The 26317-nt window shown below is 39.1% G+C and overlaps 1 protein-coding gene across 3 annotated transcripts in view; it reads left to right on the top strand.

The window, feature by feature from the left end:
• The window catches only part of TLE4 (transducin like enhancer of split 4), a 103704-nt gene that overhangs the window by 54402 nt on the left and 22985 nt on the right, over positions 1–26317 (top strand). For 2 of the 3 annotated variants that reach the window (XM_026090647.1, XM_026090645.1), the window contains 2 exons: positions 4534–4738; positions 5146–5162. In XM_026090647.1, the coding sequence (XP_025946432.1) occupies positions 4534–4738; positions 5146–5162 (222 nt within the window). The remainder of the gene's footprint in view (positions 1–4533; positions 4739–5145; positions 5163–26317) is intronic. The other variant, XM_026090646.1, reaches the window with a different exon arrangement.

Genomic DNA, 26317 nt, shown 5'->3' with positions numbered 1-26317 from the left:
TGGAAAGTATCCAGTAAAAACTTGAATCTTTTCCAGGAAAATAGGCTTTGAATGTGCTGACTTAGAGAGCATTAGAAGCTCATTTTTTAGTGGGTTTATTGTCACATTTTACTTTAAATTTGATCTCTTAAGATGTGTGGAGAAAAGAATTAAACTAAACATCAATATTTAGAATTGCAGATGTGAAAATTAGTGATACTGGGATAAGAACCTTTCACAAAGCATTTTTACCTGTTTGTTTAGATGTGGCATTGGGAGTTAGTTGTTTTACCCTGTGTTACTGTAGTATATATAGAAGAGTACTGAGAAAATTAAAGAACAGATTACTAGCAAACAGATGTTATCTCTTATTTGATATATATGTTAATAAGTTTTGGAAGTTTTACTTCAGTTTTGATACTGTGCTGATTTGAAAAAAAAAAAGCATTTTTGTAAACTTACTACAAAAAATACATTTTTTTTTTTGCTTCTTTCTGATTCCATAGATTACCCTTGCTATTATATTTTTGCATCTTGGACATTTCCTAAACACATTGCAATCTAATAGTGTTGTGTAAGATGTATTCTTGGTAGCTAACTGTTGCTGTTTTCATTTTTAAATAGTTTAGGAATTTTACAGTGTAATAAAGCCTGGTGTACTGCCTTCACAAGTTACTCACTGATCCTGAAAGCACATGCATGCTTGACTTTAAGCATACTGTATACTGTAGTCAACTGTGCTAGGATTGTCTAAAGTTAACCACATGCTAAGTGTTCATAAATGACATGAGTAAGGATAATGCATTAAAACGCGGAGACGGGGGAGAAAAAGGGAAAAGCATTACAGCAAAATCAAAAAATTTCATGGTTGCTCAGTTGGCTCACTTTTAGGCTCTCCTTGCAAGTTTTTAAATTGTATCAGATTTTATGATCTCCTAAATTCATTATATAGGCAGAAACGGGTGTAAATTTTCTTCCATAGTAGAATATTTCTGTTTGGGGAGAATATCTGACAGTGTAAAACCAGCTGTCTTACTGCTCTATATCTCTGGCATTTTGAGAACTACAGAGGGTACCACATTTTCTAGCACTTGTAGCACTAACCTGGTGCCCAGTGGATAAGATAGTACCCCATATTTTTCTAACTTTCTCTGTAGTCAAGCAGCTGTGTACAGGTCACCTGCAAGCTGATGCTCACTAATGACATGTCTAGGCAGTGAAAAAGCAAAACCAAACTGTGAATGTTGTGGGAATTTGAATGCAGTAATGGATTTCAAAGATCTGGAAATGGCAGTTAGAGATGCGCTGTCACTTTCTATCTCTGCCTTCTTGAATATGTGTGTTAGCAAACAATGCTTAATTATGTGACCAACTACTTTTTTTTTTTTTTTCCCTCTCTCTTCTCATGATTACTGCCAGCTTTGTCTCCACAATGGGTTGTACTCTGAGGGCAAGAGTCTGCCCAGTATTTCATTTGGATTGCTTTCGTTTCTGTTTTTGGACCAATGTCTCACTTTTGCCATACAACATTGTGTATCATGTTAGAGAAGGTTAGGGTCCTTTCTTGCACCAATGCAATCATCATTCACAATCCTGCTCTTGTTAAACTGCTACTCCCATAGTCCCATTCCAGTCTAACAAAATGAATGACTTTCAGGAGTCCCATCAGTTTGTCTGTGTCTCTCTGTGGTTTTATATACAGGCATCTTAGACAATAATGGAATTTTGCATGCTATTTGGATTTATTTAACAATTTAGTTTTCGTACCAGGGTGGTTTGTGTGTGCGTGTGGCTAAATTGAACCAAATTTCTGCCATGCCAGTGAATAACAATTTCATGGCAGTGGGAACCATGTTCTTTCCAGATTTCAAGTTCCCACCCGTTACCTTGCATAGAAGAGCCTGATCTATTCATAAAAGTTTGTACATATGGTTTTCCACAGCAGAAGGGCTGCAGGTTTGGGGTTTTTTTGTTTTGTTTTGTTTTTTCCTCTCTTCACTTATTTTCAGTGCTCTGCAATCCAACTTGCAGGGAAAATGCATCAGTTCTTGGCCAGCAGAGTTTGGGTCAAACATGATGTTATGGGTGATCTCAAGCTACAAGGCGCTGTCAACCATAGGGTGTCATCACACACAGTACCCTCAGCATCCATATTATTTCTGGAAAGTGTTAACATCGTTTGGTACATCAAAATTAGTAAGACAGCAGTACAGGCTCTGCGAGCTATGTAGAAAAACCCCCAACACACATCAGTCAAACAAGGATTGCATTGATGATGCAGTTTTTTTTAGAGCTCTTTGCAAACCATCCTGTACCCACAGAGGAGGTCAAATAATGCAAATTGTGTAAATTAGTGGGCTTGTACAGTGGGCTATGTAGCTTGTACAGTACAGTGCCATGAGTGTCCCTTATCTTGCATCCTTGGATCACTGGTGATACAGTTAATGATGGGAGCAGTCTGTCACTGCTAATATTCTCAGGCCCTTCTCAAAGCTAGTGCTTCAAGCCACTGGCAGATTCAGGCAGACATCTTCTTGCTTTGGTTTATATCATGTTCACAAATGGGAGCTGGAAATTCTATATTTAAAATGAAAATTGAGAGTCCAGAACACAGGATGTTTTGTCCGTTTCTTTTCTTCTCCTATTACCTCTTCTCTGTTTCTCTCCTCTGTGCCACCTTCCCCACTCCCTCCCACAAATCCCATGTGCCAGCTTGTTCTGTGGCTGCAAGGCAGCCCCATTAAGCCCCTGAAGCTAAACAATACACAGTTGGCTCTTGTTCCATTTTGTTGTAGTTAGTTTTAAATTCTGAGCAGTGAAGCATCCTTCCATAAGAGTATCAAACAAAATGTGTTTGATACATTCTGCAAAAGGGGAAACTACTAGAATGACATAGGCTTGCAAGCAGGGAAAGGACTGATTCTTTTCCACCTAGAAGAATCTCGTTTCTGTTTTGTTATGTTTTTCTTTTTCTTTTTTTTTCTTTTTTTTCTCCCCCCTCCCCCCTTTCTTCTTGATCATTCTCTTCCTTTACTTGACTCTGGGCTAAGTTGGATGACATATACTTGACATTGGCATTTGGATTCCATAGCGTGGATTGTATTTTGAAAAGTAAGAAAAGGATCTGTACGTTCACAGGAAGGTATTGAGAGATTGCGTGTAATGTTTTGCATGAGCTGTGTATTGTGCTGTGTGACTTGCATTCTTTTACTTTCAAGTCATCCTTAAACAAAAACTCATGCTAGGGAGAAGAGGAGAAAACTAAGTGAACAGCATATTGCTTCTTGATTAAAGAGCTAGGATGTGAGGTGGGAAATGAATTTCGATTCCATTGAAAAAACAAATAAAAGTAGGACTTAAGTCTTCACAATTAGGAATTTTAAATGGAATGTTTTTATGTAAAATAAGTTTTTATTTCTTCCTTCTCCAAAGCCCTTTATGAAGACATGCAGGGGAGAGTAAAATCCTAGGAGACTTTTGATTTGATTTACCATGAGTCTTGAGAAGTGGCAGCTTAAAAGCTAAAAGCAAGTTTCAAAGCTACTAACTGTATAAACAGCAGTTAGATGATTAGTGGGCAAGCCTTAGACCTGAACAGATCTCTCGCAGGATATATTTAACATAACTTCTCCTTTTTAATTTTTTTCCTACCTTCCCATTCAACAGCAACAAACAAACTATCTACCCCATAATGGTTAGTATAGCACAGAGCTTGATGCAGCCTTGGTTGAGGTCAAGCACTCCAATTCGATCCTCTCAAGGGCTTTCTCTATGTGTTGCCAATGTGCTGGTAAAAATGACTTTAAACTCTTGTCAGCGCAGTTACTGGTGCATGCATCACAGTCCCACTCAAATAAACCTGTCACAACACAGAGTCAGCAGCTAGAGAAGAGTACAAGGGCAGGCCTCTAGCTTTTCATTCGAGCATCACTAAACGTGCACAGAGTGCCCAATTATTTCAGCATTATTGAGCAAGCCTACAGGAGGACCCAAGCCTTGCTACATTAGATTTTCTTTAGTAATTTGCTCAAGTACCGCTGAGGACACTTAAAGGGCTTAAAACGGTGGCTGCAACCAGTTTCCTTTTCTGGATTGTTAATTCAGGTTTCCTCTTTCAAATTAACTCTCACTGCATGCTGTGCACTAGCGCTGGGAGAACTGTTTAACACTAATTTTCTCAATTTTCAGCTTTTTTTTTTTTTGCATTATATAACTGCTTTTATAGTTACATATGTTTTGATTAGACACGTACGTGGTGTGTTTCTGTTAGGAAGAATAAAATCTAATAGCTCTGTCAGAAGAATAAGAATTTCACCAAAACTGGAAAATTCCTTTACTTCAGTCTCTTATTTTTGTTGTGGTTTAATTCAATGTGAGGTTCACAGATTGTGTTGTGGACATTTTAAAAATGCCAGGATGTTTGTGTGACCTTACATCTGTTTGGATCAATCAGGTGTATGGATTGATCTGATCAATTACATCTGATGTACATGATCAATCGGACAACCCCCTGTTCCCTGAACAAATTCAATATCTGCATTTCATTTTTCACAGCAGCAACAACTCCAGGCTCAGCATTTGTCGCATGGACACGGTCTCCCTGTGCCTCTCACCCCGCACCCCTCAGGCTTGCAGCCTCCAGCCATCCCACCCATTGGCAGCAGTGCTGGCCTTCTGGCACTGTCTAGTGCACTGGGTGGGCAGTCTCACCTACCGATTAAAGATGAAAAGAAGCACCATGAAAATGATCACCAAAGAGGTAGGTGCTGCCAGATGTGTGCATGTCTTTGTTAATTTTTCTTTGCTTCTCTTTTTCTTGTATTTTAAACACACCTCTTAAAAAAAAATAATAATCGCAGGAACTCGAAGCTAACTGCTTCAGTATTTATTACCCAATTGTAGTCGGAAAGTGCATTCAAATGGTAGAAATCAGGTTTTATAAATCTGGCTGTACAGTATTAATAATTAACTGTACAGAAAAGTTAACATCTGTGCAATTTATTATTTAACAGACATCAGGATTCTTCCAAGTAGGATAAATGTATAATTTTATGTAAACTAACTAGTGCTTTTCTCTTTCTCTCTCCCCCCACCTCCCCATCCCCTGCTGCTGCTGCCACTGCTTCCTCCTCCCTTTCTTGCCTGTTGTGACTGTTCTGCTTGCAGACAGAGACTCCATCAAGGTAGGACTCCATTTCATAGGTGGAAGGAGGGACTTAAGAGCCGCACACTGCATTTTATTGAAGTATGAACTGAAATTGTGGAAAATGTCACAGACTGAAACTGGATTGTGACATGTGTGTTGTTTAGCAGAAATGTAGACTATGTAATACATTTAGAACGTGGCTGATTATAGCATAACTATGATTGCACATGAGTTGCTATCCAGTGATCCCATCTTTGCTCCTAGGCTGACTCTTCAGAATTGAGCCTGTTCCTGTGCATGGGAAGGGAAGGCTGTTCTGTGTGCTTATGTGAGGTTATGAAATAGAAAGAATAGTTTTAAAACTGCAAAGACTGTAAAACTATAATTCTGATATATCCTAATAGTGTGCTCTTAATACAGATATAGCAAGATCAGTCACTCCTAGGAAGGAGTGACTTCTATCCACTATTGTTTTAGAAGTAGTTAGTTCAGTGAGAGAGGAAAGGGCTGTTATTCTCTAGTCCACAAAAGATGGCAGTCACGTTAAGGCTCTTGTATTCCACTCACAAAAGTTAATTTCCAAACACTGAATGACTCTGTAGTGTATATACGTGCACCCTTCTGTAAATAGTAGTGTTTATAAAGAAACATGATGTATAACTGTGGCTTATATAATTTTGAGCATTCTGTGATATATACTACTGTGATTCAACATATGTGCCTGGGTGCTGGTCCATTCTTGAGAGCTATCAAATTCTCATAGAGACTTCTGTGGTTTTTTATGCTGCAAGTGGAAGCACATCTTCTCTCTGCCCTTTCCTAGCTCATTCTGCTTTCCTAGCTGCCACTGGCAGTTTACCAAGTTACAGCAGACCAGTTGTTGCCAGTTAAACAGTTACCTATGTATTTCTGAGTAATTAAATATATTTATGAATCAGAGCTTGAATGGATCTCCTAATTTTTAGGAGCGTACGAATAAGTCTTTTTAGGTGATGGTGAGTGTGAAATAAGAGATGCTTATCTCACAAAGAGTAAGACATACGTGCCCAACTGACTGAACACTTGGAACCAATTTGTCAACTTTTCAATGGTACTTTTTAGAAATAAGTAATTCATACTTAGGATTGGCCAAATGGCAGAAGAGGTGTTAATTAAACAAAATCTTATGTGTGTTTGACACGATTACCAAATAGTTGCCAGGAAGATGTTATGTGTGTGTCCGAGGTAGAGTGGGCAGGAGCACGCTGCCTAGGGTTCAACCTTGCCCCAACCAGGGATCTGCCACTGTGCAGGCTTTGGTGTGAAGGGGTGTTCCTTTGCTTTCCTGGCAGCTTCAGGTGGGGTCATGTCCTGTACCCTTCCCCAGCGTGTCTGTTCTGCCATTGGCAACTTTGCTGGGTCCCAGCAGAATGAAATTGAGCTGATTGTTGTCAGTTTTACTGTTAGCTACATGGCTCTGCATAACAACCAGGAGCTGACAGGAGCTGTCAGTTTTTACTGCGAGTTGCAAAGGCACCGAAGCTGTCTGTTGGCAGACATAAGACAACAGAGCATCGGTTTTCACTTCAACTTCTTGTCACAAGGGCTCGGCACTAGGATTCTTGTTTTATGCAAATTGTACACAACTTAATGATCATTTTCTTAGAACATCCCCTGTTCACCATGGACAAATAGGTCAGTAGATTTTCCTACCCCCTGCACCCAAACAAATAAATAAAGGTAGGGCAGATTTCTAAATCTGAGAATACGAAAGTACTTGGTTTTCTTAGTGAGTCTGCATACCTGTATAGCTGGAACCACAAACATTTCACTCAATAAAGTGAATGAAGAGAACTATTAATATATAATGTATACTAATCACTGTTTTCAAAGAAAATATGTTAGTCCTGTTCCTATAATGTTTGTGGGATATTGAGGTATTTATGCTGGCATGCATATTACAGGGAATATTTATATCAAAAAGGTTGATTTTGTTTAATTCATCTGCAGTTATTTAGAATGACTCAAATGCACAATTATGCCTACAGTTTTGGGACTGGGAGGAAGGTGTGACTATTTTGTACCGATTTATTTTGAAATGGTAACTATAAATAGATATTTGTCTTGTTCATGTTCAGGTTGTGAGCTGGATTGTGTGTCAGCATATGGGGCTTGCATCCAGCTTTGCAAGGTGAAATAGTTTGCTAATTTCCTTGAATGTTTTCAGTGTTGCCCAGACTAGCAGTTAGTCGCTTGTTCTATCGATCTATCCTCCCTTAAGTGGCTCCTGGTTAAGAGAGGCTTTTTATGATTGTCTGCTGTGTGAGTTGAGATGGTTTTTGTCAGCCAGAACATGCCAGTTGCCAGCAGCTGGAGTCTGTGTGCTTGTATGAAATAATTTATTCATGAAGGATAATGCTGCTTAACATTTAACAGGTAATGAACGTGACATAAATTTCCTTCTTGCTTTTAATTTTTCCCTTTTCTAATGTGCAAACAGGCAGCTCTGGTACTCTAAATAATAAGTAATTTTTGGCCATCTGTCAAAAGGAAATTTCAATACAAATTTAAATTAATGGTGCCTGAAATTTTTTATAGCTCCTCTAAAAGCCTCTAATGTGCAGAAAATTCTGAATCTGCTGGTAGTAATTAGTGTAGCATGTAATGAGGATATGGGCAACGTTATACAGTCCCAGTGTAACATTTTGATATGGTAGCAAAATTTTGATTTATACAAGGTTGTGGCTGGGTTTAATTGTGAGAGACACTTTAAAGTGTTTTCTTGCCGATACAGATTATTAAGCAGGGCAGATTTTAGAATAGCTTGTGAAGTGTGAATTTAGGCTTTACTATAGGATTTGGGTAATTATGGTACCCCACTCATTGATACAAAGGAAGTTCAATTGAAGTGTTCTGTTCCCCTCATTTTGGAAATCTCTTGCCACTAATTTCAGTGCTTTTGACTTGTCAGACAGTTTTCTTCATTAAACTTGGTGTCTCTAATTATGCTTTTCTTGACCCTCCTTCTAGTTGTGCCTGGGGATGTAGGCAACAGCTGATTCGCCAGCCCTGGAAACTTTAGACTGCCATCCTAGCAGGGAGACCCGCAGTATGAGATTAGTCCCTTCAGACAAGCAGGGAGAGTGGATGACGGGAAGGGCTGTGTAACGCTTCTTGTGCGCATGGTTTTACAGGCTCTTCAGGGAGTGTGGTAGAAAACTCATTTGTGTCACTGCTGAGCACTGAAGCCAAGAGCAGCAGTTGGAGCCACGAAGTAAGACAGGCTGACATCAAAAGCCAGTTCTTCAGGCACAGTCCTGTTGCAGTTTATATCACCCTTCTAAATGCAACATTTTCTGCCTGATAAAACAAACTGGATTTGGTTCCTTCCAGACACCTCTCTGCAGTCAGCAGTTCGCTGCTGAAACCGAAGAGGGACCTTCCTGATACCATGAGATGTCCAGAAGCTACTCCTAAATAATAGATCAACGTCAGCACAGCAGGATCTGCGGAGGAAAGCAGCTTTAGGAGCTTTTTGCTTTTTGTGTTGGGTTCATTTCTCAGAATCCTTTGCAAAGTTTGAAGTGTGGGAAAACTCTAGACCCTGTAAACTGGGTCACAGCACTGCTCTTTGTACAGCTAGTAAGGCAGCACCTCAGACAAAAGGAAGGGAAGAGATGACAAACAYGAAGGCTTTTCTGAAAGTGTCTTAAGGGCTCTGAGGGAATACAATGTGTTTAGATAGACAGACAGACAAACAGCTCTGCAGTTAACTGTGTGGCTTTTCACGAAAGATTGTGTGACCCCTTTTCATAAGCAGTAAAACCTTATTTATTTGTTTATTTTAAGATTATTCTGCCGTGGATTCTTGCTTGCAAATCATGCCACTCAAGGATTTTTCCACCTCCTGTTAGACTTGCTGGTCTAAGAGACCTGTTGTTTGTCTCAGCCCTGGTCCTCACCTACCCTGTCTGGGACAAGTTTGACAAAAGTTTCTCCAGTCCCTAACAAAGTCCATTCTGCAAAAAAGTTATCCTGTAAAGAAACTAAGTAAGCATTTTGTAGAAGAAGGTATAATCTGGCAGAAAGTAATTTAGCACTAGCAGTTTCTTCCTGTGACTCTTGCTGTCTGCAATGACACCTAGGGTAAGGCATCCCCCCAATGCTACTTGAGTTGTGGGTCAGAGATAGCCAATGAAGCTCTTAGAGTGTTTTCAGAAATTTCAGTCTTTCAAATCAGTGCCTTGTACAGAAAGTTGAACTTGTGTAACTTTTTTCCCCTTCTGTTGTTAAGCTAGTTCTATTGTTTGTTATGCTCATTTGGTGCATCACCTTTTTTTCACTTGAATTGTGAATTCCTTGGGGCAAATCATGTCTGTAGTAGGGCATTCCAGCACAGTGGAGACTGTGTGCATCTTGGTGTTTGGGGTTACTGTTTCCACAGCAATAAGAGCCCATAATTAAAAGCTGCAGTCTTATTGCAGAAATAAAATAGCCTGTTTGAGACTCCTCTGGAAAAAAGGCTTAGTGGAAAGGATAATTTTGCTTCTGATATGATGCATCAACTGTATCCATGCACATTTTAGTGGAATTTCTGACCAGCATGTTAACGAACTAGGAAGAGTCTGTCAAGAAAAATTCAAGTGCATTTAGCAGTAAGATTACTTTTGCCTTAATCTATGTGAAGGGCAATAGTTGTATAGATGTGGCAAATACAGAGAAAGTGGACTGGTGTGATATCTATGTTCCATCTAAATTTCTGTTGGCAGATGCTCCAGTGCTTGCTAAAACCTGAGCCTATCTCTATTTAGCTCCTTGGGTTGTTAGCCGCTATTGAATGTGTAGGCCTCTGTTCATTAGTATGTAAGTAAAAGTAAGGTGCTCACTCTTGCAGTTATAATTTGATACTTTTTCTTTTCTTTAAGTTTTATGAATATAATGCTTCTGGAAAGAACAAAGTATTTTAAAATCAAAAAGTCCAAAATGTATTGTTTTACTTTTGATATTACCAAATGTAATTACATTCCTGTGACTTCATTTTTTCTGCTGGCAGAGGAGCACCGCATAAACTGACATGATATACCACTGTAGACTTTGTTGAAATAGTCACGTTTCTTTAAAGTGAGACTTCCTCTAATGGCATGAGTCTCTCTCCAAATGTTACTGCATCCAGTGTGTATTAAACAAGTTAAAGAAACATAGTTATCTGTTACACATCCAAAGAAAGTTACAGAATTTATTTCTGATCATTTTATTATTTTGCTACATTAACACCACTCAGTTGCGAATCACTTCATGTGTTTGTTAAAATTAAAACATCTCACATTCACATCACAGATTGTGTGTATTTCTCCATACAAAAAACAAGGCAATGCATGTATTTAGCTTTCTGTAGTGGTTGTTTTAAGTTGAGCATGTTTGAACTAAACTTTGTTCCACAAGAGTTGTGTTTAGATCTTCATGGGTGTTTTGGGGGTAGCATTATCAAAATAGAATGAGTAACTTCTGTTGGCTTGCAATACAGTAATTTGTTCAGTATTAACTGATATCTGCCWYGGGGCATGTAAACTGTGCAGAATGTAACAGGTGCCCTAATTCCAGAAAATGTGTTGTAATTGTTTGTTTGTGGAACAGATGAATAAATATCTTTGGGGCATAGCTGGTCCTCAGGTGGTGAACGTGAGTGGATTAATGATGCGATTGGGTGAGACATGCTTGTTTGTTGCAGTCTTGACTAGTAACTGTCTGCTGAAGCAGAACAAATATTAATTAGCAGGATCCTGTTTGTTGTCTTGGTCTATCTTATAGAGATGATTTTTGGGCTTTTTTTTTTAAATAATTTTTCTTGGCTAGATGTGTAGCAAGTCATTCAGGTCTCTGTTTTCAACAGATTTTTTTTAAAACCTGGAACTGAACCTTAGGTAAATATCTCCCTGGTGCCTTTTTTTTTCCTTATTTTTTTTTAAACCTCAGTTTTACATTTCTTTTTTTCTTTCCTTCAGTGTCACATCATTTGCCTTTTTAATGAGGTCGTCTGGGAATTTTAATTTAGTGTAGAGTATTCCTATGAAAGTAACAGCATGTACTCCAATTTCAAAGAATTAGCTGCTTCTGCCATTTTTGATGGCTTCACCTCTCCCACGCAATAATTTTTTTCCTGTTCCTATATATAAGCTGAACACTAGCCTCTTACTTTGCCTGTTACCACAGGGTGACTCTTCTTCAGCAGCGTGCCCACGTTTGGGCAAACTCCTACAGTGCTTCTCCCTATCAAACTTTGTTTTGCTACTCTGTGATTTAGAGTAACTCAAATATTCTCTCTCCAGATGCTCTCTTCACCCAGGAGGCAAACACTTACATGGGTTGTAATTTCTAACCTGAGCAGTCATGTCTAATTATTTCCATGGCAACAGACAGTGATGTTGATAATACAGGCTTATGACTTCACCTTGTAGAGTAGGAAGAGGAAGTTTGCTGGGGTGTGGAGGTGGGTGGAAAGGTCTTCTCCAGCACAAAGTCTTCAGGAATGTAATAGCTGTGAGAAAAGAGCTAATGGATGGAATGAATCTGTTTCTTGTCTTTCTTGATGTTCTCCTTATTGTAATGTAAGGGTGCAATTACAATCATCCCTTGGATGCTGGCATTCATGATTTGCAACAATTTACGGCAAATGTGTCTGGAGTGAAGCGTGTGCTTGCAGTTTGGATTAAATACCTTTTAGTCTAAGTAATAAGAAAATAGACGATATTGATGAAATTTTATCAAAGCAGGACACAAATTAGATGGCTGTTTTCTGCTTTACAGATTTCTCTTGGCTTGGCGATACATTTTTTTTTCCCTGTATAGAGCAAGTACTGTTTTAATTTTAAATTGTCTTTTAAACCTTTAAGTTCAAAGTAACTTGAATCATACCTTATTTTAATGCAAATTAATTCATTGAGTATTCTAATTATGTATTAAAAGAAAGAGAAAGAGAAAACAGATTACCTTCTAGAATCAAAGGATAGTTGAAATATGTTGCAACTTTCTGTCTTCTGGCTAAAAGTGACTGAAAGCTAATAGTAGGTTAATATTTGTATTAAGTTGCTTTTAGTGCCTTTTCCCCACACTAGGAAAAAACTATATTCCCAGTTGGAGTGTTGTCAGTTTCTTAGGTTGATTTTAGAAGAAGTTGGAGGAAGTGAATGGTCTGACTGATTCATAAGTTATTATGAAAGACTGATAAGTGCACTGTGACTTGCAAAATTTTAAACATGTTTTTGAGGGAAGTGTTACTATGCTGACCAGAAGGAATCAGCCATTGAGAGGAATTTGCAGGAAAGTTGCACCATATCTCCTCTCTCCAACACAATTCTAATTAAGTCAATTAATTAATTAATTATCTGCAGCTTGATTAGCCTATTTAACAAGCAATTTGAAAAGTTCTGTGTTTTCTTGAGCGACATTTGGCCTTTTGAAGAACAAAAAATTGGAAATGGCTAATGTTTTTCAGCCAACTAAGGGAAGAAAATAAAAATGTCTCCATAGCAACAAAGCTTCTTTCTAGATGGTTTCCTAAGATATGCCTGAACTAGAAGCAGATGTCTGATTTGAGAATCTTGCCTCCTTCAATGTAAACAAATAACTTCTAGGCAGGTGTTGGAAATAATATGGAAATCCTATTAAGGGGCCCTGGATCCTGTCACTCAGGAAGCCCCTGCCACAAAAGGGTTGGTTGTCTGAATAAAAGAGACAGAGTAAATTCTCATTAGGCTTTAGCTTTTCCCAGGAAATGATTGTCTCTGCATGTTCTTTCTCCTGTGAATCTGAATGTAAGCTGTTTCGTCTATTGATCTATTCTGCCAGCCCTTGCTTTCTCCCGCTCTCTTTTGGATTAACACTTGATATGTGCTGCTGCTCTAAGAGTTGTGACATTTGTGATTTTAACCCCCAACCCTCCATCTCCCTACCTCCTCTGATAACAACAAGCGAAAAAGAAACCAAACAAAACACATCTTGGGCTGCAGTGTTGCAGGCCCGTTGAGAGAGAGCAAGTTGGATTAAGGCGAGGATGAAAATCAGTGATGGGGGAGGCGGAGCAGCAACATTGGAGATGGCTTATTGCTCCTGCTTGTTTGCATGAATTTATAGATTATGTTGTAGTCCTTGACACTGTAACACGGAGCGTTGCTTGAAAAGAGGATTTCTCTTTCTCTTTTACAGGGACTGCAACTTTGGAAGGGTTTTGATAAAGGTTCACACTTTGCTTGATTACTGATGATACTCTTTGGGATGCAAAATGAGATTATAATTTTTTTTTCATAATGAGGCTAGGAAGTCTGCGCTTTTTCTTTTTCCTTTCTTTTGAAGTTACTGAGAAAAGATGTTGTGTCTGCAGTTAATAATTTGTAATTCTAGTTTGTCACTTGTGCTGCATTTGCACTTCACAGCATCAATTTTGGACCCAAACCCCGTTGTGCTAAGCACTGTACAAACACAACGCTAGCATTTATTAACTTATGGCCCACAGGTGAAAACTTTAACAGAGGTCTTTCAGGAATGGACTTTTAGGACATGTTTTCCAATGTTTCAAGGTTGGAAACTGAGACCATATTCCCTCCTCCTAATCTCTGCTTTTTTTTTTTTTTTTTTTTTGATGCGTAAGATGTGCATAGCGATGCTCTTAATAATACTCAGAGGGTTAAATGTGGATAAACACAAAACAAGGCTTCTGAAAAGCCTTACTATTATCATGCAGCATTTCTTGGACTATAGTCCCCCAGATGCACTTCTTAAAGCCAATAAAGCGCACACTGGTGGTCTCCTGTTGCCCTAGCAACAGACCATAGGGCACAGTGTATGTGAAATGCATGAACATCTGTGAATTAATCTTTTTTAGTTTGTTCTTTTCTTGGCACTGATTGGGCCACTCCGGCTTGTGCTTGTGACATTGCGTGAGGAGGGATAAGCTGAAGAGTCCCCCTGGGCCCTGCCCTAAGTGGTTGGCAGAATGGAAAGTGAAGTGAGATTTATCCAGGCAGCGCTTTCAGTAGTTGAGGGATTTAGCCTGACAGCACTCTCGGTGGGATGTTATTAGCTTACTTTTGGCTGCGCTGGGAAATGTATAAAAATTTTTCTAGTAAATCTAGGCATTATTGGGTTTATTGGTCTGCCATGAAAAAATAATCTGAGGAGAAAATTGAAATAATCACTTGTGTTTATACTGCAATTTACTGGACTTTACCACTCCTATGGTTCACTCTCATTGGATTAGAGTGAAAATAAGAGAATAAAAATTGAGGGCTAGTTTGTCTCAGGGAAACCGCAAAATGGAGATGTATAACCAAAATCAGCACCAACAACCGACTCAACGAGAGGTCCAAGCATAACTATATTTTAGAGGCTCAGAACTTGAGAGGTGATTTCTGTAAGAGGCAGTGATGAGCTGGAGGGTATCTCCCCRACTAATCGCTCCACGTGTCAGCATGGAGGTAGTTAGCATCCAACTGTCCCCAGTCTGGAGGCACCGGTTTCCCTTCACCTCCCCGCCAGCCTCTTTCACCCCTTGAGCACCCTGCACTGCAGGTTTTGTGTTCGGCTCCTAATGTCAATACCAGCTGCTCACTTGCAAACGGCTCAGCTCGCCTGTGCCGCCGTTTTCCACTGTGTCTCTGAGAGGACTGTAGGGGGAACACTACGTATGTCATATAATCAGCTAATGCTGGATGCAGTCAGTATTTTAATGAAGTATTGAAATTGAAATGCTGCTTTAATCTGCTAATTGCTTTAAGAGGACAACAGATTGCTCTGTATCGCTTCTTTTTGAGCTATGAGCTTATCAAAGAATACCAAGGTGCTTTTAAGTGAGGTATTACAGCCAGTTGGACTTGACTTGTTTGCATACGAATATTAACAGGTACAGCTGTACCTCTGTTTTTCTGTCTCTCGAGAGGCAGTGAATGCAGCTGCGGGAGTTTCCTTAATGTGCACTTACGAGTAAATGGGGCTGAGGGGAGGGAGAAGGGAAAAATTTCAACATGGTTTGTTCCTTTTTTTGTTTACAGGGTAAGTTGTCTGTTGTGGCTTATCTGCAAGGCCAAATAGTGCAGCGAAGCTGAAGTATTACAAGCCACTATATTTTCGAAACAGGATAGAAAGTATTTTCTTTGCAATATTAATCTTGGTAGGTCAAAGTAATTTAGCAGCTGGGTTTTATTGACAGTGTCCTGTCTTGTCAGACTGGTGTGTAATGCAGGGGTGCAGCACAGGTGTATGGAAGAAGAGCCAGGAGTGGTGTCTTTTGCTTGCAATTTCACCCAAAAGAAGGGTTGTTCATAGGGGCTAGTGGTAGGAGTCTGGCTCAGACTGCAGACAGTACAAAACTTAGCAGCTACAGCAACACATTGCTTAGTCCTTTGCTCATTTTATTTTCATGACAAAGTGGCCAGACTACACAGTAATCATTGCTTGCATTGAATTAAAAAGCAAGCGTTGACCTAAATAACATGAACATCACATGCCTTGTGATGTTACAGTGCCCAACATTAGTAAATCATTGTGAATGGCTTGCTGTAATTATAACTGTGTGGTTATATTTCTCGTCTCTTCTTGATATGTTTGCTGAATTCATACCTGTTGATGCTATATTTCTATCCCACCTTGGTTTCTCAAATTATTTTTTGCCCTAGAGGAAGCAAATACTTTTGCATATCTTTTCCTTCCCTGCTTCAAGAAAGTAGTTCCTTACAGTGATCTGCAAATATAATTTTGTAAATGAGCTTTGCTGTCCCATACTGCAAAATGCAAGAGGAATTGTGCATCTGACTAATTTAAAAGTAAGCACTTGAAAATCAATTACCAATAAACCTTGTGGAGAGAGAGGTACTGTTTTTCTGCCATTCCCTTGAAGTAACATATTATTCCAAGTGCTCTGTCAGCATACATAATTGGCATTACAGTAGCAAAGGCACCCAGTTTTCAACATAAAGACAGCCTGTCCAGGGTCAGTTTGGTGTCTTTATAAAAAGCACTGTATGCTCACCACCAGGGTAGCCTGAAAGCTTTATATCACACCACAGGGTGTTTGGAAGCAATTAAATATTTAGCAGGCCTTCTGTAGGACACTTGCATGCTTCATGAAGGTTTTCTGGTGACTGTGTTGTCTCCGGCCGTGGCAAAGGCCGGAAATGCCATTTTTCACCCTTCTTCCTGTTCCATGGGATGAGGAATGGGAGATGCTTCTGTGTGATGTTGTCTCTCTTCCCTGTTCTTTTTAGAGTATTTAGCATAGGACTGTACAGTTTTTCCCAGTTAACCTGTGCAAGTTGCAACCTCTTTGATACCAAATGCTTTCTGTTCTCTATTACCTTTTTGCTGTATTTTTGATCCCTGTGGCCCCTAAACCATTTACAAATATTGCTAACAGACTATGCCAGTGAAGGCACTAGTCTTACTAATACTGATGAGCAAACTTAGTGTTGCATGCATTGATAACTTAATTTATGATAGTAAACGTAACTGAAGTCATCCACCACACGGAGCAGGTCTGAAATACGTAGGAATAGCTACCCTCACCACAAGGTGACAGAGCTGCAGCTGCTTAATAACCAATGTTTCATAATTGTTTTGGCAGGAAGAGGAAAAAAGTTTTTTCAGTTGAAGATGGTTCTTTATGTTGACAACAAAGAACTCCAGAGACTGTTACAGTGCGATCAATACTGTTTTACAAACAAAATATGACATGGATTTTAATTATAAAAACAAATATATGTGTTTTAATTTGACATGTAGACAGAATTTCTCCTACTCTTTTGCTAAATCTCAAAACTGACAGGAATTCTCATTGGAATACTAGATATTCAGCATGCGCAACTGCTACTGTGGATGTCAAAAATAAAATATTTATAAGTGTATTTGATACTGTGTTCTAGCTCAAAATATATATCTGTCCAACACTGAGCTGTGATGTATATGTAGACTGTTCTTAGAAAAAAACAGTTGTTCATATCCAGAGTTATTCTTGCCAATAATATTAAATCAAAGCAAGCACCACGTTAACTACCTTATCCTTTTTCTTAAAGTTTAAAAATAATCTGTTAATGTAATTGTATAGTGATGACCAAAGCCAATGAAAACAAGGAAATTATCATCAGAAGGTGGCTGCTTCCCACACTAAAGAGAGAATTGAGGTGAAAAATGTAATGTTTAACATTCTGCCTGCTATGACTGGTTTATGCTGCTCTTTGAAAATGTAAACATCAACCCTCGTGAGACCTCTAGAGAAAAGCATGTGAATATTTATCTTATAGGTGAGGAGAAAGAACCACTAAGGTGGATGATTAGTAAGAGATCACATGAGAAGTCGAGAGGCAGATGTGGGGATAAATGCATGTTTCCTCTTTGTGTCCACCTTACTAACTACTGTGCTTAGTTTTATCTACGTTTTACATATTCCCTGGAGATCAGTCTCTCTTACAACTTGCATGAAAAAAAGAGGAAGAAAATTCATAGGCAGCAGCCTTGTTTATGCTGTAAAAAGATCAGGCAACTGATACACCAGTGTGTACCTAACACTCTTATTTAAAAAATTAAAAAAACATTTAGTCTCTATACAGTGACACCAGTAGCTTTGGATAAAAAATTATTAATCCTCTGAACATTAAGATTTTTAAGATTACAGGTTACCACTGCCCTCTGTTATGTCAGAATTTGCCTAATGTTTCCTTTTCTCCAGTCAGACATCTGGTAGTTCCTCGGAAATATTTGAAGAGCCATCATTTAGTAGTTTACGTGGAAAGCCTTGAATAATTCACACAACAAATGATTAGGCAAGCGCTTGTCTAACTGAATTATTCTGCATGTTTGCTGAAGCAGTAAAGCAGGAGAAGAGCATTCCTTCTCTAGAGGGTTTATAGTGGTAGTATTGACCCACCTAGTTATTGGGTTTCAGCCTTTTGTTGACACTGTTGTAAATGAAAGCAGCCTGGACAGGCACTGAGCAGCTGGGCTGGATAATTGTGAAGGATTCATGCTTGTTGCTGTTACCCCCAGTGTTTGTAGTGGGTTGTTTGCTTTGACTTTGTTGAACTGTTGACAAAAGCATTAGATACAAATGGGAACAAATAAAGTGGTGAGATGCCAGGAGGGCTTGGCAGTAATGGTGTTTTTCATTCTGACTTAAATGGGGAATGTCAACACTTATCTGGATGGGAAATGGAAGGTGTGTTTAGTGTTTGTGTGCTTCCCCCTCCCCTTCCTCCTAGTTTCCACTGCTGTTAAATATGTTTTTGGCAGACACATGTGAATAAAAACTGAGCGGAGGCAATATCACCATTGCCTTAACTCTTTGGCATCGCATTTTTTGAAGCTCTTTCTGACTGTGGATGTCTTGCTGGGCAAATCCAGTTCCTGGCATGAAAGGATTAAGTATAAAAAGAGAAAAAGAAAAAAAAGAAAAAGAAAGATGRGGAGGCAGAAGGGATAGAGTTGGGAGAAGGGAGGATTAAATAGAACAGTATACACTGAGGTAGTATAGCCAGCAAAATTGAAGTCATTTACTGGAACGCTTTTAATTTTGTTTAAACAAAATACTCTTTTGTATATTCAAATGGGGAGTAGCTCAGCTGTTGTGAAGCCGGAAAATTAATGGTATTTTTAGTGAAATAGCAAAAGTATGTCAACAACATAGCTGTGGATGATAATGTTGGCATTTTATTCATGAGGAATTATCAATGCAGGTTACTGGACAACATAGTGTGACTGCAGTGATTGAGCACAGRAGGGAAATGGCTGTCCTTCTGTATGATTTCATTTTTCATTTMGTCTTTCAGGAGGAGAGGAAGGAGAGAGAAAGGAAGCATTTAAAAACACATATCTAAGATGCCTATCCATGTGGTTTCTGACTGCCAGAGTCTAACCTTTTTACCTCTGTCTGACTCATGGTTTTGTCATTCCTTTTTTGCCAGCTGTCCTTTCATCTTAAGTCAATCTTGAGAGATGTCAGAGAAGAGAGGGAGAAGAACAGAGTAAGTTTAGGAAATCTTTGTTGAAAAGGTAGGTTTGGCCCTGGATAAGCTGCAGGCTTGTTCTAGTCTTCTCAGGCTCTCAGTTTTGTCCCTGAAAGTTGTTTGCTTGGGACTCTTAATGCATTTAATGCATTGTGAAATACAGTTACCTTGGCTGGTCATGGAGGAAGTTCGTATATGATCTGGAAGGTCTTATCACTTAGCAGGAAAGGTGCTTCATATTTGTTATTCCAGCTAGAGTTTTCTTGTAGCAATCAATCTGAGTGTGATGCAGGTCAACTGGAAAGTGGCAAATATAGTTCACAGGATTGAAGTCACCACTTCAATGAGATGAGAAACTGTGATTTTGTGTAGCTGTCTGAAGGCATACAAAGGTATTTCTTGCCTCTGCTGTACGCTGTGTGTCTGGTAATATCTGAGATGCCAGTAGGGGTTCAAAGCACCAGAGCTGTCTGATGCAGGAATTTTTGTTGCCTGCCTTCATGCAGTTTCAAGTTTTCCTAAAACAAAAACGCCACTGTAGCAAGGTAGTTGCATATATGGGTCCCACTTTGAGCAATCAGCCATGAGTGTTTTTTATTCCCCATTTTCGTGGTTGCCATATTGTTCTTAGTCTCTTCACAATAACAACAAAAGAAGGGCAGCACAAAGAGAGGTAAGGAAGAAATTGCCTTTTACTGCTGCCATTACTAAGGTTTCTTGTAACATGCAGTATTTTTATTGTGCCAACCCAGAGCCCTGTGGACGTCAGCAAGGGGCATTTTGCCCAGATGTTAAATACTGCGGGATCAGGGCCTGAATTTATTATTAATCCTACAAATATTAAAAGAAAGTGAAGAAATATCAAGCTATTTCCAGCAAGCATGTACTGGGAGTGGTGTTACTGTAAATATCAGCTTGTGCATGATGAATCCCCAATTCTTTCCCTCTGTCTCTTTAGGAAATACCCTGAACAATTCTGCAGGGGGCTCAAGAAATTCTCATAGCAAATTTCAACCCTGAGTGAAGGAAAAATGAGAAATCTCTGAAAGGTAGAGACTTACAGACCGGTGAAAACAAATATATCCCATATCATGTCTGCACAGCATTTGGGAAATCCTGTTTTGGATCATCCAAATTGTGAGAGAATTCACAAAAAATAACTGGTGAATGTTCTATGGCATTGCCTAGGTGCTTTTTTTCATTCAAGCTTGAGTAGTTTTCTGATTTCGTGTGAAATGCACTTTCCCCTGTACTTGGTCACACAGAGTTGGCTCTTTAGGCTAATCTGCTTTGCTCACAGAGCTGTAAGAAGGGCCCCAAGCTGTGCTTTACCAGGAGAAGGCAGAAGTTTCAGGCAGCTGGGACCTGGAAGCGGGAAAGTGCTTCTGGAAAGAACTTGCATTGGAGTAACAATAGTTGTGAATGATTACAGGAGTAAGAAGGAGAGAGATAAGTGCTGTATTACACAGACTGAGATTGGATTTGGACTCGCTTAAAATCACAAAATGATTATGTATCATGGTGCAAGATTTCTTATATAGTCTGGTGTCAGACAGTAAGAAAATGCTAAACTGGTCAGGTAGAAATAAGAGCAGAGGTGAGAAAGGGCATTAAATGATGTAATGTAGGAAAGTGTAAAGTAATGAGACAGAAGTAGAAAAATGACAGAGAAATGATGCCCTAAATCAGTGGTGCACAACCTTCAGCACAGAAGGTCTTCRCTGGCAACTTGCCATGAGCCAGTGGGCTACACCTATTTTGCATGTAATTTACATTGGATTTTAATCAGATAAGCACACACCCTGTTTGTTTTTTTATTTATGGAGTTCAGTAAGCACAAACATTGCATAACACAATAAAAAACAACATGTGCATTATAGACTATAGCAAAAGGAGTGATGAGGGGATGACTAGCTCTGTATTTTTGAAATCCGGTTATATCTCACAGCTGGTTGTCTTTGAGATGGCCTTATGCATGCTGAAGTACAGGTTTGAGTTTATTAGGCAGCTGCAGGTTTGGCTTTGTTCACATTTCAAATACATAAGGTTAGTTTGAGGGGGGGGAAAAAAATAATTCCAAAGACAAACTTCCAGATAACAGCTTTCCTGCTTAACTCTATTAGCCATGGATAATTGGCGGTGGGGTGAAACAGACCAGTATTTTTTTTCTTGAAATTTTGTTTGGGGTCTTAAGTTAGTAACATATCAGATATGGTGGGTTTAGCTTCTCTGGGTTTAGCTGATGACAATTTTGTGTACAATGTAGAAGTGTTTCCTCTTTTACATTTCTTATGTTTGTGTGATATAGATTTATTCAACTAAGAATGGGCTAAGATTATTACTTGCAGACATATTAGTTGCTGGACTTAAATATAGGCACACTATTAAAATAATTGGATTGCTCTAGTTGTTCTTTGCTGATGTAAGAAGCACTGATTTTCTTTCTTTTTCCTGCCATATTTGTCCATTTCAGTCTAAGGTATTTAACGAATCCATCCCTCTAATACTGGAGTATCTCCAAATCTTTAATATATTAATCATCACAACGACCCTATAAGGGAAAGAAATGCTCTCTAGACGTGTGAAATTATCCCTGTTTTACAGATAATGAACTGAGGCATGAAGAGGCTTAACTGACTTCACAAGATCAAGAGCAGACAAAAGAGCAGACTACTGAGCCTAGATTTCCCAAATATACACACAGTTTTCCATGCTTCCCAATTTTAGTTTCTTGCTCACATTACCTTGTGGTCCATTTTTATGTAGTTCTTCCATTTAAAACCTCTCGATGGATTTGAGTCCTATTCATGGCAAGTGAATCCATGCTTTTTTCTAGTAACTCATGGTGGGGTTAATTTGCCAGCTATATGCTTTTGGACTGATTTGTGTTTCAGCCAACTACCTAATCTCTATATGTTTTCCTGAAGAGAAGCTTTGGTTGAATTTTCATCTTTACTGGGGTTTTGATTTCTTTTCTCTTTTGTGTGGTACAAATCCTTCAGTACAGCACAGGGCTGTAGAAGTAGCAGAACTGGCGAAAACCCCCTGTGCTGTTGGGAGAGTTGCAGCAAGGGAGTCGCGGCAAGGGGAGCACATATGGAGTATCCCCCTGACTCACCCACAGCAGGCACCCTGGAGCTGTTGCCCATCTCATTGCTTCCAGCTTGGGGCTGTGCTCATGGGACTGTGCTGCTTTTGCCTCTGGGGCATTGTGCCCGATGCAGGCTGGTGCCTGGCTCGAAGGCTCTCCATTTCCTCTTGTGCTGTTGCAGACAGAGCAGCCCCATAGGTGGATGTGTGAACATGATTTTGCTATGAGTGAAATTACCCTGTGGGCAGAGCACGTAGGCGCAGAAGAAGGATTTCCATCTGCGGGCTGGAGCTCTGGATACAGTTGCGCAGGCTGTGAAAGGGCTCCATCTGGTGCTGTAGGTGTCTTTAAATGGGAATTTACTGTCAAGCCTGAAGTCTACACACAATGAACAGTGATGAACTTATCAGTCCCAATGAATTCTGTGAGCTCTACCTTCACCTCCTCCCCTATAATAGGTAAGATAATGAAATAGAGGGGGATGGACAGGTCATGTTCAGAAAGTAACAAATCTAACCTCTAACGGTAGGAAGCAGTAATGAAGGCCCATTTCAAGATTAAAGATTTTCTCTGACTTAGTGATTTGGGCAGTTTTTAACTCTTACTAAGGGCAACCAAGGTGTTTTGCAAGGAAGCAGAGTCTCTTGCTCAAGCAGCTGGGATCTTGATCAGTAAACAGTCTTGTGACTTACAACTCAGCTTCTTAAATTCCAGCTAGAAACTCGCTGGCAGCACTTTATGTGTGCTCTGCTGATGTCAAAGTCCAAGCTGGCATGTGCAGAGATCATAACAGTCAGGTCTTGCATTAGCAAACATGGCTAGCTTTTGGAAAATCAGCCGTGAAAAGCCATGGTATTGCCAGCTTCTGAGGGAAAGAAATGCACTAACAAAGTGCTGCAATCTGGGATTTAATGAAGTTTCTTATCTGAGAAACTCATTTTACAAATTAGAGCTGTGCGTAGTTATGTATGTCCCCAACTCTTTTCTTGCCTTCTCACCATCTAGCTTCTTCAGTCTCATCTGGATCAATCCTGTCAAGCTGCTAATACTTATTTAGGTTCTCACAACTCCAATAGTTCCTGCCAGTACCTAAAATCAAGTTGCTTGTTTAGATGCTCATAAATATGGGGGCTGGTGGTTTAACCTACTCCACGCTGAGCTAAAAAATGTTCATCTCTACTATTGTGTTAGCCAGAGTGCATCGCAAGTGGAGGAATTTTCTGGATTGTGGTGACTTGAGAAGACTTTCGCTTACCTCTGTAACTCCTAGGTTTATTGTGCTGCTTGGTCCTTTGATCTCCATGTTCTTAATTGGCTCATGGTGTGGTTATTTGCAATCAACAARGAAAGTATCTTGCACTTGTCATTTTAATAAACTTGTTACATGTCAGCTTCTCTAGAGGCATCCCAAACTGAAATAAACATCTTTCATTTTGCTTTATAAATAAATTTAAAAAGTGGTTTCCTAGACAACCTTGATGAAATGTCAACTTCTTCTCAGATCTAAACACACACCATAGGTATTGTTATCTCCATCCCTGCTGGGTAATTTGTACACTGCAAGTTTGTTTGGAAACATGCCTGTTGTTCTTTAAAATGTACTTAATGCTAGATTAAAGAGCTTGAGCATGTATGGTATTTAAAAAACCTTTCACATGATGTTTTTAAAACAGATCAATTTCAGCATTAAAATGTTAGGAATTCAGCCAAGGAAAATTCAACTCAGGATTGTGTAGCTGTAATGATAATGTATTATATCCATCTTCCTTGAAAATGATTGTAACAGTAGAGTTGAACCTAGTGAATTACATAATTTAGGAGCATTTGCCAGAATGCTGCTTTAGGGGGATTACTGTAGTCTTCCCTTAACAAAAGCAAAGGGAAAGATGAATCGTTTTATGCAATACTTAAATGAGAGAGAGCAGTCTTCACAAATTATCTAAGATAACTCATTTGAATAGAACAGAAGGTCATGTGTGTGCATGCCAGTTATCACACTTAACTACTTGGCAGAGTGTAGGGGGAGTACAAGAGAGAGATTTTTGCTTTTCCTCTTCTCTAGCCTGAATTAAAAATATATTAGCTGCTCATTGCTAACATCAAAATATTTCCAACTAGCCTGAAGTTAGTATTTCATTGTGCTTTTAACATTTAAAAAATTAACATTATGACCTGTCTAATATAAATAATGAAAGGCCCAGCAAAATAAAAGCTACTACTGCTTCTCTTGGCAAAGCTCTAAGATGTTCACGAGATTGTAATGCATCTGAAAATCTGGCAGAAGGACTGTGTGTTTTACTTTCTCAGTCTTCAAAGTAGGTGTTGTGTGTATAATGTACTGTTATATACTGATGTAAATACTTTAAGGCTAATAGGAGAATCTGTATTACCATCACTCCTCCATGCATTGCGCTTACCAGAGCCCTTGATTTAAAGAGCTAGTTTGGGGACAACTATTTTTGCAACAAGCTAAGGTCCTGATCATGGATAGCACGTAAGTAGGTGCCTAAAGATCAGCACATCCATACATTCCTCTGATTTCTTTTCTACCTCGTGACTTCTCCCAGTTCAAAGTGTGTACCTCAAATCTGGCACCTGCTTGAGTGCTTTCCTCAATAGGAAATAGGATAATTTCCTGAACAAGAGTCTTGGGAACACAAGTAAGTGAGTGTAGATGAAGTGAGGCAGATGTAATGGGCTTGAATGCTATTTGGGTAAAGGCGCAAACAGTAGCGCTCAAAGATTACTTTCTGGAAAGTATTTTTATAGACAGTTGAGAGAATGTTTTGGATCAGGATCAACATGAACTGGAATTTGCTAATGCTTAATAACACCCAGCCATGTTTCATGCACCTGTCCAATCAATAGACTGGTCGGATAATGAATTCTGTTTTCACTGGGAGCTTAGCAGTGGCTCTGGCTTCCTGAATCATGTAAGGTACAGGAGAAGCCTAAAATGTGTTGGGTCTTTAGAAGCTATACAAGATCAGACAAAGGAGGAGATGAGCAAATTGCCAGCCTTTTAGTTAATACCTGGGACAAACGTGAACATGTTTCTTCTGACTGAAGCAATCTGGAAATGAAATGACTGTTTCTTTTCAATTCAAGGTGTTTGTTGTAATCATGGGAGCTTTTGAAGTTCTTCCACCACTTCCCTACTGATCAGGTTAGGCAAAAATAGGATTTTAAAAGGGGGGACAGAAATGAGTCAGTGTAGAAAGAGATCATTAGCTCTGTCCTTGAAATATTCGGTAAAAAACAATCATTTGTTTAGTTTGTGTACTGATTCCTAGGACACCTCTGCAGCAAGACAACTTTAAAATACTTTAAAGATAAACAGAAGGAATGAAAATAAAAGTATTTTACTTCCCAAAGTTTTCATATGTATGTATACAGTGGAAGATAACACAAATGTGAAAACTTAAACTGATGGCTTTGCTATGGATATAACCTATGTTAGATCTAACCAAGACTAAAAATGTGGGGCACTGGGCAAAGCAGCTGATCCGAACGTCTGTTGAAAGACGCTAAATGGAATTTCTTATGAGGCTGTCTTCAGAAATGATCTGTGTGTTTTTAAAGCAACAAAAAAGGCTAATTAGTGCTAGGTGTTATCCATCTGGTCAAAATGAAGAATTAGATAGGGAATGTAAATCCCAGGAGAAAATTGTTAAGATGTATCACTTGAAATGTGAATCCACTTAGCTATCCCTGGAGAAGAAGAAGCTTAAAACTTGGTCGTTATTGGTTTGAAATCTTTAATATGGAAATTATGGAGAGTGTGGGTGTGTGTATTTTTACCTCCTAACCTCTGTTGCTGGTACTGATGAGATTTTTATAACCCCTGTGCCTTGAGCAGCTGCGGGAAAGTGTTCACATTCAGCTTGGCACAGTGCCATGCAGTCCATTTTAATCACTGTGCAAAGTGAAAGGATAACAGTTTTACTGTGGTGCTCAGTCTGAAAAGAGGGCTTGAAGCAAAAGTTGGTTATTCTTCACAGGAATTTTTTGATTCTTACAGATATTTTTTAACRAAATATAGTGTACCGAAACAGGCTTTTAATGGGCAACATAAAACATTCCCTCTTTAGTATTTTCTTACTAGTCTAAAAGTACCCAAATTACCAGGTATGTTTT

Source organism: Apteryx rowi, unplaced genomic scaffold, assembly GCF_003343035.1.
Source record: "Apteryx rowi isolate R43461 unplaced genomic scaffold, aptRow1 scaffold_869, whole genome shotgun sequence".
NCBI lineage: Eukaryota > Metazoa > Chordata > Aves > Apterygiformes > Apterygidae > Apteryx > Apteryx rowi.
Note: the sequence above shows the minus strand (reverse complement) of the source record. Positions and strands in the feature narration are given on the sequence as shown.